The sequence below is a fragment of the Mesocricetus auratus genome, unplaced genomic scaffold (genome assembly GCF_017639785.1).
Source record: "Mesocricetus auratus isolate SY011 unplaced genomic scaffold, BCM_Maur_2.0 Super-Scaffold_100029, whole genome shotgun sequence".
NCBI classification, from domain to species: Eukaryota; Metazoa; Chordata; class Mammalia; order Rodentia; family Cricetidae; genus Mesocricetus; species Mesocricetus auratus.
This window is the reverse complement of record NW_024429210.1, coordinates 20,087,168-20,100,506: the sequence shown is the minus strand read 5'-3', so window position 1 is coordinate 20,100,506 and position 13,339 is coordinate 20,087,168. Positions and strand designations below refer to the sequence as shown.

At 41.3% G+C, this 13,339-nt stretch overlaps 2 protein-coding genes across 3 annotated transcripts in view; both read left to right on the top strand.

Moving 5' to 3' along the window:
- The window catches only part of Acyp2 (acylphosphatase 2), a 143,894-nt gene that overhangs the window by 105,926 nt on the left and 24,629 nt on the right, over positions 1–13,339 (top strand). The window lies entirely within an intron of this gene.
- Positions 2,785–4,263, top strand: LOC121134709 (peptidyl-prolyl cis-trans isomerase FKBP1A-like). Its single transcript, XM_040733258.1, has one exon. It carries the CDS (start codon positions 2,847–2,849, stop codon positions 3,171–3,173), a length of 327 nt encoding a protein of 108 aa, XP_040589192.1. The 5' UTR covers positions 2,785–2,846; the 3' UTR covers positions 3,174–4,263.

The following is a 13,339-nucleotide window of genomic DNA, read 5'->3' as shown; positions in this document are numbered from 1 at the left end:
CTCATAGAAATCCACCTGCCTCTGCCTCCCTAGGGCTGGAATTAAAGGCATGCGCCACCACTACCAGGCTAGTGTCTCATTCTTTATCCCAGACTGGTCTTGAACTCACAGCAATCTTCCTACCTCAGCGTCCTAAGTACCAAAATTAACAATTGTGTGCCACAACACTCAATTTTTCATAATCCTTTTTCATTCCACTTTAGATTACAGGAGGGTTTTGCTTGATTTTGTTTTGTCTTGTTGCCCTGGTTTTTTTTGTTTTTGTTTTTGTTTTTGTTTTTTAAACTGCCTATCCAAGATCTTTCACATTTATATCTGGGATCCATGTGGAAATTTTTGTAAATGGTATGATAAAGGTCTTGGTTTATTTTATCTGTATGAATATCTAATTGACCCAGCACAGTGGTGCTTTTCAGATATTAAGAGGACATGTGGACAGCTTTGTGCCAATACATTTTCAAACTTAAACGAAGTGTGTAACTTGATAGAAATGCATAACTCATTAACACTGACAACCGTGCATACAATTGAAAACCTATATAGGCTTGGAAGCAATAAATAAATCAGGAGTTTGGGGAAAGCCCACAAAAATAGCATGAGATTCAAATGATTGAGTGATAAATGCTACCAACCCTTTAAGGAACACACCATTTGTAGTCATTAAATATCCAGTAAGTGTTTTTTTGTGCACCTACTGTGTACCTGTCATTCTTCAAAGGTATATATCCATGAGCAGAAAGAAAAATGTTTTTACAGTATACATTTTAGCAAGGCAGGAAAAAATAACATATTAGAAAGTTACAAATCCTGTGGAAGAAACAATTAAAAAAATAAAAGGATAGAGAGTTCTGGGAGTAGGAAACAGAATATTTAACCGTGTCAAAGGCAAAGCCTTGTTGTTACCTACTTGTTGATCTTGGAAAAGAGCATTCTGAGAGAAAAGGAAGCAGAAGATAGGAGATAGGCCTGGGCTACTCAGAGAACACGGAAGTGGAGTGGATGTGGCAGGTCAGTCAGTCAAGACTTCGTAATGCGTGGTCTTCACTGTCAACTTGATTAGATTTAGAGTCACCGCATACACATACATGTGAGTTTGTCTGTGAAGGTGTTTCCGAAAAGATTTAACTGAGGAAGGAAGGCCCATCCTGAATGTGGGCAAGCACCAGGCTGAATGGAAAGGAGAAAATGAGCCAGACACTATCGCTCATCTTGCTCTGCTTCCGACTCTTGATGCCATGTGAGCAGCCAGCTGCTGGTACTGTAGTTGTAACGAGCTCTTCTGGTCCCTCGTTATTTCAAGTTGGTTTTGTCAGATGTTTTGTCACAGCAACAAGAAAATTGGCTAACACAGAACTTGTATGCTTTTGTAATAGCTTTGGATTTTATTCTTAGTGAACCAGGAAATCACTACAAGACTTTGAGTGGAGTACTCAAAATTTACTTCATGTTTTATATGGATCACCTGGCTCGTGAATAAAATGTAGACTATGGAGGCAATGAAACATCTTGAGGAGTCTTCTAGGGGATGATTCCAGTAGTCGGGATGGAACATGTTTCTCCCTTCAGATGGTAGCAATAGCAGTGAATAGCAGATATGATGTGTGGGTACAGCTAGAATGATTTTATATTTATTGGATGATGGGGTATTAAAAAAAGTCAAGGGTGACTCTCTGAGATTTTATCTATAGCACCTAGTACCATTCATTGAGTTGGTAGGAAAAGAGATGGGAGAAGTTGTGATGGAGTTGATCTTTGCAGGAAAATTCTGTGCTTTGGATATACTAAGCTGGAGGTGACTTGTGCAGTAGAGTTCTGATGCCAGTGTGCATTATGAGTTTGGAGTTGAGAAGTTAGAGCTTAGGAAATTCATGTCAGAGATAATGGACATATGTGGTCATCTAAGGCCTGCAACCTCAAGTTATGAGGTTGAGAAAAGGAAGCAGCAAAACTAACACAGAAACTGAGGAGTGATCAGGGATGTGGGAGGGAAGCCAGGAGAGTGTAGCATATTGGAAACCAAAGGTGGAAATGGAAGTGCTCATCTGTGGGCTGCAGCTAGGTCAATGAGGAGAAGTTGGAGAAGTCACAGCTGGAATTTAGAACAGGAGAATCATTGGCAAGAGAGTCTTAGTTACTTTTCAATTGCTGTGAAAAGACTCTATAACCAAAGCAACTGTAGGAAAGGGTTTATTGTAGAGCTTACAGTTTCAGAAGAGCCTATGGCCATAATGGTGAGAGCACAGAGGCAGGCAGGTAGACATAGTGATAAAGCAACAGCTGAGAGCTTCATCCTGATCCACAAACAGGAAACAGGTGGAAGAATAACTGGGAACGGTATGGGCTGCTGAAACCTCAAAACCCACCTCCAGTGACACACCTTCTCCAGCAAGGCCACACCTCCTAAATCCTTCCCAAGCAATCCCACCAACTAGGACTATGCATTGAAATATAGGAGCCTATGGGGGCCATTCTCATTCAAGCCACCCAAGTGAGTCAAGGGTACTTTCAGTGACTTGCTAGGAATTAGAATAGCTTTTAAAAGAATGGAAGGAAAGAAATTGGCAACAGTGTATTTTGACTGTTCTTTTGAATAATTTTGTTCCAAATGGAAACAAAGAAATGGGGTCATGACAAGAACAGTCTCCATCAAAGTGACAGTTTGGAGAAAATAGGATTAGAAAAATTAAAAGAGAAAACATAACCAATTCTTTTGAAGGTTTTTTTCTTCAGAGAAATGGGGTGATGGATGATAGAAAAGAAAGTGTTAGGTCCGCTCCGGCTCCACGCCGCCCGTCGCGCCGCCCGCGTCCTCCTCCTCCTCCTCCTCCGCCAACGCCGCCGCTGCCATGGGAGTGCAGGTGGAGACCATCTCTCCTGGAGACGGACGCACCTTCCCGAAGTGCGGCCAGACCTGCGTGGTGCACTACACGGGAATGCTTGAAGATGGAAAGAAATTTGATTCTTCTCGGGACAGAAACAAGCCTTTTAAGTTTATGCTAGGCAAGCAGGAGGTGATCCGAGGCTGGGAAGAAGGGGTAGCCCAGATGAGTGTGGGTCAGAGAGCCAAACTGACAATCTCCCCAGATTATGCCTATGGAGCCACTGGGCACCCAGGCATCATCCCACCACATGCCACTCTGGTTTTTGATGTGGAGCTTCTAAAACTGGAATGACAGAAGTGGCCTCCTCCTTTAGCTCCTTGCACATGGATCTGCCATGGAGGGATCTGGGACCTCCAGACGGGTGCACATGAATCCATGTGGAGCTTTTCCTGATGTCCCACCACTCTTTGTATAGACACCTACCCGACTGAATGTGTTCTGTCACTCAGCTTTGCTTCGGACACCTCCATGTCCTCGTCCCCTTCTGTATGTGTGTTGACCTAAACTATGCCATAAACCTCAAGTTATTTTGTTTTGGGGTGAAGATTCAGTTTCAGTCTTTCAGGTCTAGGTTTCCAATGAAGTATATTGTCAAGTATTAACAGCACAAGCCATGGGTTAACTTTAGAATAGGAATTGGTGTTGGGGGTGGGATTTGCAAGAATTTTTATTTTATTTTAATTTTTTGGATGAAAAAAATTATTATATATTAAGACATTCTTGCTGCTGTGCTGCAAAGCCATAGCAGATTGGAGATGCTGTTGAGGGCTGGATTTTTCCAGTGAGGGAGGTCCTGTTAAATTAAAAGCCCTACCCAAACTGACGTCGGAAGGAAGGAGCAAGCCTTTGCTTCTGACAGTCCTCCCACCTTCTGAAACCGTCTGCCTCTTAAAGCAGGTCCCTTTACTGCTGTGTTGGACACTACAGAACCTGTCCCTGGTCAGCAGGGACCTCTGAAGCCTTCTTTGTGACCTGGCTTAATTTGTTTTTCATCCTATGGTTTTTCTAATGAATTTTCAGAACTTTTGTAATCTTGTAACTATCCAAGCTCCACTTCCTAAATTTTAAGAACTTTAATGGAAAGTTTAAATTGAAGGTGCTGTTTGTAGACTCACCACCCAATGGACGCCCAGCCATCACTACAAATCCTTGAGTGTTCTCTAAGAAAATGATGCTGGTCATCACAGCTTCAGCATCTCCTGGGTTTTGATGCTTGGCTCTCTCTGCTAATCTCAGCTTCCTGGCTTTTTTCCTCCTCCTTCTCACCCTCTGCTGTCCTGTGTAGTGATTTGGTGAGAGAAAGTATGCTTTTGTCCCCTGCCCTCTGCACCACATATGCGTTTCAAGTTTTATTATTGCAATAAAAGTGCTTTATGCTGGCTTTTCTCAAAAAAAAAAAGTGTTGGGTTTTTTTTTTTTTTAATGATAGAAAAAGGCCAGTGAGATTTCTCACTGAATAAAAGCACTTCCTACAGAAGCCTCGCTGACTCAAGCTCAGTTCCTGGATATAGAAGAAAACTAACTCAGGAAAGTTCTCCTCTTGCTACTGGTGGTTGGGATCTGGGCTGGGTGTTTCAAGGTTCTTGTTCTTTAATCTGAAGAACTAGAAAGTGGGGGTTTATCGAGATCTGTAAAAAGAAGCAAGACAGCTTTGTTTGGGGCAGAGTGATGGTAAAAGTTGTAGAGGAAGACACTCAAGACTGCTGGGGGCCCCCAAAATGAGAACACTCAATGGTCCTGTTTACTGTTTGGGGGCTTTCTTTAATGGGGTTGGAAAGAGGGTGAGTTTCGTTACTGAGAGGCATAGTTTGAATGGCTCTCTATTTTGATTGATAGATTAGGTCATACACTTATTTTTCTTGCAGCATATGACCTTTCCCACAACCATATGCAAACCCATATTATTTATAGGCATAAGATAGTAAGCAGGGGATTCTTCCTTAAAGGTTATAGGAGGACACAGTGCATGTGCAGGAATTGTGCTGCAGGGGATTTGTCAGGATCCCACGCTTCCATCTATGTCTGGCTATCATGAGGCCAGTTGAAGTCAAGGATATTGCAGGTTAGAAGTGGGTAAACTATGAGGCCAGGGTTGGAAGGATCCCCTTTGTGCATATTGAAATCACTGAAATTGAGACCAGAGAGAAGCAGGAATGAGCCCAGAACCAACATTCTTGCAGTAGCCACACGCACTTCTGCCAGGATGCAGGGATGCAGGGATGCAGGGCCAAAGTCGGCTTCATAGAGTCGGTTCCTCCTTTGCACTTTCGAATGAGTGCTGGGGAATCATGTCAACAGTTGGCATGACAAGTGCCTGTTTACCTGCTGTGCCAAATCATAGGATAAAAGTCATCTTTTTTTCTGGATAATAGTGGTAAACTCCTCTAATTCTAGCACTGAGAGGCAGAGACAAGTAGATATCTATAAGTCCTAGACAAACCAGGGCTACATAGTAGAACAATCCCTTCCCACTCTAGGGTGTGTGTGTGTGTGTGTGTGTGTTGTGTTGTGTGTGTGTGTTGTGTGTGTGTGCACTTAAGTGCGTGCGTGCGTGTGTGTGTTGTGTGTGTGCACTTAAGTGCGTGCGTGCGTGTGTGTGTGTGTGTGCGTGCGCGCGCGAGTGCATGTGTATGTGTGTGTGTGTGTGATATGTAGATATAACCAGAACTGAGTAGAATTTTGATGCTGTCTTTATCTACTTTTGTCATAGTTTCTATCTTTGTATATTCTTAATCAAGAAAATGTTTAACAAAACCCTTTAAGAATCCTTGGTTTAGAAAGGCACCCTGTTAAGTCATTGTTACTATGCCAAAACTATGTCAGAGTTTCCATTAGGCTCATCAATTCATCAGCTCTGGAAGCTTGGATGTGAAGGAAAGATAAGATGGGGTGATACTGGAGGATAATTCAGTGAAAACCTACTTTGAATGAGAAAGCTGTCGCTGCCTGTCTGTGTTAGCCTGCGTTGCTGCACCATTTGTTGCAGACTGGTATCTTCAGGGCTGCAATTGGGACCAGCCGAACAGCCCCGGGTCTGTTCCTGAGTTGGGGAATGTGGATGAGGGAAGGCTAGCTAGAAAAGACAGAGACATCAGATCCTGTCAGGAGGGCAGTGTCAGTTAATACTGAATGTGCCCAGCTTATTCATGTATCATTTTAAGTAACCAACCAAAGGTGGGGACAATGGCAGAAGACTTCTATTATCATGTATAATGGGCAAATAGCAATTACTTCCCTTAATCCTAAAGACACTCTGTAGCTGCACATACTATTCCACTATCAGGCCTGGGGTGGGGGCGGGGGGAGGGGCGCTCCATAGCTGCACCTTAGTCTTCAGGATGAGTGTAAACTTGCCTAGGCCTAGGTCTATTGTTATTTTGATAGGAGTCATTCACCAAGTAGGTCAGGACTTCCTGCAGCCATTAGCTGGTATCTTAAAAACAATAGGAGTCAAGTCAAGTCTCTCTGAACTCCTGGCAGAATGGGATAGATTTCCAATAAACACCCCCCCAGACAGAGAGAGAGAGAGAGAGAGAGAGAGAGAGAGAGAGAGAGAGAGAGAGAGAGAGAGAGAGAGAGCGCCTTGCACATCCCAAAGTAAGAAGTGGGAAGCCATGCAAAGGCAAAGCTTGGTTCAGCCTGGTGGGAATTACAGCCAGCAAAACAAAGGCCCAAGGACTTGAGGCTGGGGTTGCCAAAACTTTTCGAGAAGAATTGAGTTATTGAGGCTAACAGTGACTGCCTACTGATAGATGATCGCCTCCCCCCCCCCCTGCACTCTGGAATCTGTTGAGGTAGCAAAATGTTGAGATCGTTTCAGAAAAGAGGAATTGAGAAGTTCTATGGCTTTGTCTACATGATTCCAAGGAATATGAGAATAAACTCTCTGAAGATGAACTAGTAGCCTACGTTTCCACTTGTGGGCTGCACTAGTCAAAGGATATGGGCAAAAGTGCATCTTCTCAACCAGTAAGCTTCCTTGGTGTGGGTCACAAGAGGTGCTGTTTCTGCAGTCGGCCGAGGGGGGGGCGAGGGGAAAAGCTCAGAACTGTTTTCCTGGAATTGGTTCTCATTTCAGAATAAAAAACAGCTTTGAAATGCTATGCTATTTGGGAATTGGGGCCTGTTCATTCTATGAGCATCTGTCAGTAGCTGTTGAAATTCAAATTAAGTCCAAGTAAAGCTTGTATTACACTCATTGATTTCAAGTTTAAAACACACTCACAAAACCTGCACCACAGTTGCTTCACAGCCTAAGACACCAAGTGGAATTCCTTAGGTGTCTGCTCTCCATGGTCACTCTGAACATGTCACAACATTGAATTCCGTTAAATGTGTTCCTTCCTACCTACCTGAACTTTTCAACTGAGATTCATTTTTATATTAAAAAATTTAAGTATAAGCTCCACCAAGGAGCTCTGCATTTTGGTTTTGATTACTCCACAGCTTTCTTGGTGGAATGAAGCCATTGTGCTGTTAAGTCATAAAGCCAGGACTGGGTATGTGAATTTCCCCTTTGACTTAGGTAAGGAAGGAAACTTCATCTACTGTTTATATGTGACTATGTAATGGACCCAAGATGCCCTTGAGAACATGAACCAGGAGTTTCCGAAGTAACTGAGCTCCACAGGCAGGTGGCATCAGGGGCCCCCTACAGGGCTCTGGCATGAATGACCAGAGAGCACTAGGAAGCTGTTTACCTTTGGATACCAATAGTCCCCGTTTCTTTTGTTTTTTTCTTGTTCTCCTTTATATGCTGAAAAAATAAAATCTATAATACATTAGATGCAATAAAATAAGTAATGTTCCACTACAATTTTATCTATGAGAAATATTATAGTGATTTTCATTTTTGTTGTTTCCTATGTGCCTAATAAACACAGTGAGTAGAATTATTATTAAACTCAACCTTCTCCCACCTGGGAAGTGGAGTCATAAATTTGTATGTTGAGTTATAACTTATTGAACAGTTTGTTTACAGTTCGGGAATGTCCTCATACCTAATTTACTTGAGTTTTTTACCTGAATAGCATGTTTTTATCCTTGGTCTCTTTATCTCTTAGCTTGAATATTTTTGAAAATCTGAGTAAGTTATTTGTTTCATGCTAATTTTCTGTGTTAGTATGAATACTTCTCAGTTGTGTTTGTCTTATTATAATTACGTTTTAAATATTAAAATAACTTCTCTTGCTGTTTTTGAGCAATTTATTTTTGCCTTGTAATTTCCTTGTTGTACACTTTTGAAAGATAGTTGTTGTTGTTAAAATGTTTAGGTTTATGCAGTAAGGAGACACAGACCGCAACTCAACGATCCCACGTGGAGTTTATTGGTGGACAGGGAGGGAAAGTGGGGTGAGAGGTAACCAGCCCGTGCAGAGAAGAGAGAGAGAGAGAGAGAGATAAGATATGAGACAGAGAGAGAGAGACAGAGTAAGATGAGAGTAAGAGTGTAAGAGGGAAAGAGAGTAAGAGCAAGAGAGCAAGAGCAAGAGAGCGTAATTGGGCAGGGGCCAGTCCTTTAAAGGGGTCCTTTGCACCTGCCTGGTTCTCACGGAACTCTGGGCTGGCCAGAGTGTTGCCTGAGTGCATCCTGCCAGGTAACAGGGTAGGCCAGAGTAATGCCTGAACCTTTCAGTTGTGCATATAAAAACTTCATAAATATTTGAGTTTTTTCTCTTAACATGGAAGGAATTAAAGAAAACAGCTCACTCTTTAGTCCACCAGGGGCTTCCTTTGATATTTGATATAAGAATTTATCCAAATCACTTATTTTATTGTTTCATATTTAGATGTTAGCCAGTTATTCTAGCAATTGCTAGAGTATAATTAGGCTATTTCCCTTAAAAAAAAAAAGAAAGAAAACAGAGAAGTTTTAATTACATAGAAAGGTAAACTCAATGCATCTGCCATCTTTCCACCAAAAAGTTAGAAAACGGTGCAGACAGCGAGGTGAAACAAGGCAGTTTCCCCATGCTGTGACATGGTTCCAGTATAAAAAAAAAGAAAAAAATAACTTAATGGAAATGTTAAACACAAAAACAGAAGTCTGAGACTTCTTTAAAAGTGTATGTAAAAAGTCCCTAAATCATCAATGTTGTTCTTTTTTTCTACAAAAATAACACCAATAATTAAACAGTGTCAAAAACCATTGTGACAGCATTTCTGAAATGCAGTTTTCCTCATCTCCAGTGATGAGATTATTAATGCCATATACAGATCTTTAATATTACTTCTCTATCTAGATTGACTTTTTATGTGATTTTATGCTTTTTCTGCATGTGCATATGTGTACTAGAAACATGCCTGATGCTTGCAGAGATTAGAAGGGGTGACAGACCCACTACTGGAACAGGAGTTGTGGAGGGTTGTGAACCACCATGTGGGTGCCGTGAACCAAACCTGAGTCCTGAGCAAGAGCAGCAAGTGCTCTTCACTGCTGAGTCATCTCTCTAACCCCAATTTTGCTAATTTAAAAGAATTTGTTTTTAGTCTTTTTATTGAATTATTTAGCTGGTGGTTAAAGACCCTAATTATGTTAAATTCACTATAAATGCAATTGCTTTCATAAACTCCTAATAAGCTAGTAAATTTAATAGATGCCATAGGATTTATAGACATAGAAAGTCATGTTATATCTCATCTATTTATTGCATCATTCCACTGGCAGGGAGTGAATGCCTAATGAATGACTGTGATCCTGGCTTGTGCTCTGGGAAGAGCAGTAGGCTAGAGGGTCAGGAAGGTTGCATCTTATCTGAGGAGGCCATCTGTGAAGCCCTTTTTCTTAACCCACGGAGCAGGTGCCACAATGGGCACTCCATATAAGCTATCACAGTCAGGGCTTAGAACAAGCATATGAAATAAATAGATATATCCCATTTTTGCTATGCTTTTACAAATTGGAGGTTTGCCTCAAGTAAGGCTATGAGTATAATTTCTTCAATGATATGTATTGTGTGTGTCATATGTTTGTATCTTGGTGTAACATTTTGAATTTTTGTTTTACACTTAATATGTATTTTTTGTGTGTCTGCTTATAAAGAGTTAAATAAGACAATTCAATTTCCACAGACTGATACTGTTGCTAATGTATATTCTATTCTAAACATCTTAAATTTTGCAAATTGCTTACAATAGCCATAGTTTCGTTATCTTGAGTTGTTCCTATTGCTATCTTCTATGACCCTAGAATGTTCTTCTGTTATGGAAAAAAAATATCCAAAAGGAAGGTCCACAGTTCCTAGGAGACAATTTATCTCATCTGTCATCAGTTGATATTTCAAAATCTTTATGCCTGAATACTCCTGGACATATATACCAGCGCTCCCTCTCATCTCCAGCCAAGAGAAGCAGAGAAGGAAGGGATGTATCACCAGTGGGTACAGCACTCATTTCAGGAATTAAAAACAAGAATTTGTAATATGCATAAATGTTTGTCTCTTGAGCTATATAAAGATAAGCATCATACTGAGACCTTAAAAACCATTTTTCTCTAAACTAAAAGTTCAGAGGATTCAAGCATTCCTTGTTGAAAATGACTTAACCTTGAGATATCAATTTTTCCTACTGAGTTCCTGCAGAAAAGAATGGATAGTGGGTAGAGCAGCAAAGAATAAAGCTGTTTGTATAGGCCACTTTATATGTGGAAAGAGAAAGCATTGCATAAGCCAGGAGCAGTGTCTAACACAGACACAACGGAGGATGGCTGCTGCAGGGCTGTGCTTTCAGTACCGTGGGTCAAACTGAAGTGTCCAGAGCAGTCTGACAACGTAAAAGAAATGACTTTGGTAGGGAGGAAGCCCCAGCCCCCCAGCCAGTATGCGCAGGACACACCCAGACACCAAACTCTCAGCACAAAGGAGCTTTATTATCTCGAGGGCCACGTAGAGTACAGGCTGCAAAAGCAGGCAACAAACAGCAACAACGAGCAGGTGGGTTTTGTTTAAGGAGAAAAAGGGGAATCGGTGCTAGGGTGAGCTGGTAAATCCTGATTGGACATGTTAGGCAAATTTTGATTGTTGGACCTTGGTGTTTGTCTCAGGAATGGTCAGTGGCCAAATAAAGCAATGGAACCTTGGGGACCAGTTTTAGGAATGTTATCTAATGAGCTTTAGCAAGGCAGAGGAAAAGGGAGAAGAGGGCAAGATGGCGGAATCTGTCAATGGCATGTTTGCCCTGCTCAGGCCTGTTAGAGAGCCCTTCAGGCTTTACTTGCAGAAATCTGTTTACCACATTAAAATAATAATAGCTTTATTTACCACATTCTTGTCTAAGAAAAGGAAAAGTAAAACTAAATCTGAATAATAATGTATTTATAATATGTACCAGTGTTGTCATTTCAAGCGCATCCTGTAGCCGCACAGGTGGCCCTCAGCCTTCAGACAAACTGCTTAGTCACCTCAGGCGCTAGCATGTCTGGGGTCGGCTGCACACGTGCCCTCAGCATACAGGCAGAATGCTTTGTCATCCAGGGCCTTATATAACCTATGCACAGCATGGAGTGGGTACGCAAGCCCATACACACGCGTGAATGACCTTTAAAGCAGACACACCTGCCTCACCCCTCTCCTGTCACATTTCCTCCCCAGGCCTGTGCACACCTCTTCCTTTCCCCATTCTTTACTAGCAAAGTTTTTAAAGTGGGTTTTGTTGTATATCTTGTGGTCTATTCTCTCTCGTGGTAAATAACATGCCAGTTTTGTATTTTCAATGTTAGTTTATGGTGCCAAAGAAATTGAGGGCTCAGCTATTTAAAAATAATAATAACACTATGGCAACCAGAACTGCAATGGTACAGAATTCTCTAAACCATATTAAAGGTTCCTAATATTAATTTAAAGTTCTCTGTAAGATAGGATATGAAAAAGAAAAAAAGAACCACCCGACCTAAAATAACATTGATTTTACCAAGTGCTCTAATCAAATATGCTTTCGGCTTTGATTTGAAATGATCCAGCTCTACTGGATAACTTAATGTGCCCACTCTTCCTGTATTTACTCTTTAGACTTTTTGTAAATCCCTAAATTGCAGGCCTAGTGAAGCATGCTTGGAATTTCAGCACTCAAGGGGTAGAAGCAGGATCAGAAATGTAGGTTGTCCTTAGCTTCATAGTAAGTTTGAGGCCATTCTTGGTTAAATGAGACACTATCTCAAAAACAGACCAAAGAACAAACGAAAGAACCAGACTAGTGTTACCCATAATGCAAACTCACTTTCCCCAGAACAGCAGAGACTGGCATGAGCAAGCCTCAACAGCTATTATTCAAAGGGGAACATTGCCACTGGACTGTTTCTAGCTTCCAATATTAGGTCAATATTTTTTTTTAATTTTCCCTAAAATTGTGGAATAATTTTAGAGTGGCAAATTTTGTGCTTTATTTCAGCACACTTAGGGCTATGCTGCCAGAGTCTGACAGCTTCCAGAGCATGGGTGAGCTTGGGATTGAACATTCTCCTTCCTAAGGAATGCCAAGCACAGATGTGATTGTTGTAATCCAGGCAAATGTGACTCCTCCCCTTGGGTACCTGGCACAGAGTGTCAACCCTCTGTGTGTGGCTGGTATACTCTGGTCCTTTAAAAGGAAAATCTCACCCACTTCTCTCTCTCTCTCTCCCCCCCTCTCTCTCTCCCCCTACCTCCCTTACTCCCTTACCTTCCATCAATAAATCTTCCACCAGTAAAGTTTCCACAGAAGTTTTGTCTGCAGTTTTCTGTCTCTCGCCCAACGGACCCGCCAAGGTTCTCTCGTTGTGTTTCCTTCCCTCGGTATGACAGCAGTGATGAAGCAGACTTATAGACTCCAGCACACTAAATGAATCCTATGTACATGAATATGGAGTGTTGGTATATATTGCCTATTTGGTTTGCCTAATAGAATATTTAATAAGAGCAAATAAGTTCTGAGTTAATACTATTTTTTATTAATTAACACTTAGCCAATAAAAATGCAACATTAAGTATATCCTTAGCTTGACATACTACGGTAACTCATAAAACAATTGCTATATAGCATTTAAATGTATATATACATCCCATATTTACATTTATACAGCTTCTATCCTTTCTGTAAGAAAAAAGTGAAGCTGAAACTTCAATGATTTGCAGGTCCCTCTTTCTCATCCCTGTGTGGAGAAATTTCTTTAAAGAACTTACAAACACAAATGTCCCAGATACACTCCTTGTCTTCAAATGTCTAATTTATCCTCTACAGGAATCCTAAATTTTCATCCAAAATACAAGTCTGCCAAGATAACAGCACAGTAAGGATGAGCCCCTGGGTGGAGACTCCCCAGGGCTTACACATGTCATGCCTCCTTTGTCATTGTGTTTGTCTTGCCAAACTGGAATCATTTGTCTCTCCCAACAGACTAGGGTTCACTGGAGACAGTCGATCTTCCTGTTTGTCTTAGTACAGAATGGGTATTTAATAACTGCTTTTAAATGGTTTGCATTTGA

What these genes read in the sequence shown, in the direction of transcription:
- LOC121134709 (XM_040733258.1), top strand. Translation starts at nt 2,847, where the DNA reads ATGGGAGTGCAGGTGGAGACCATCTCTCCTGGAGACGGACGCACCTTC.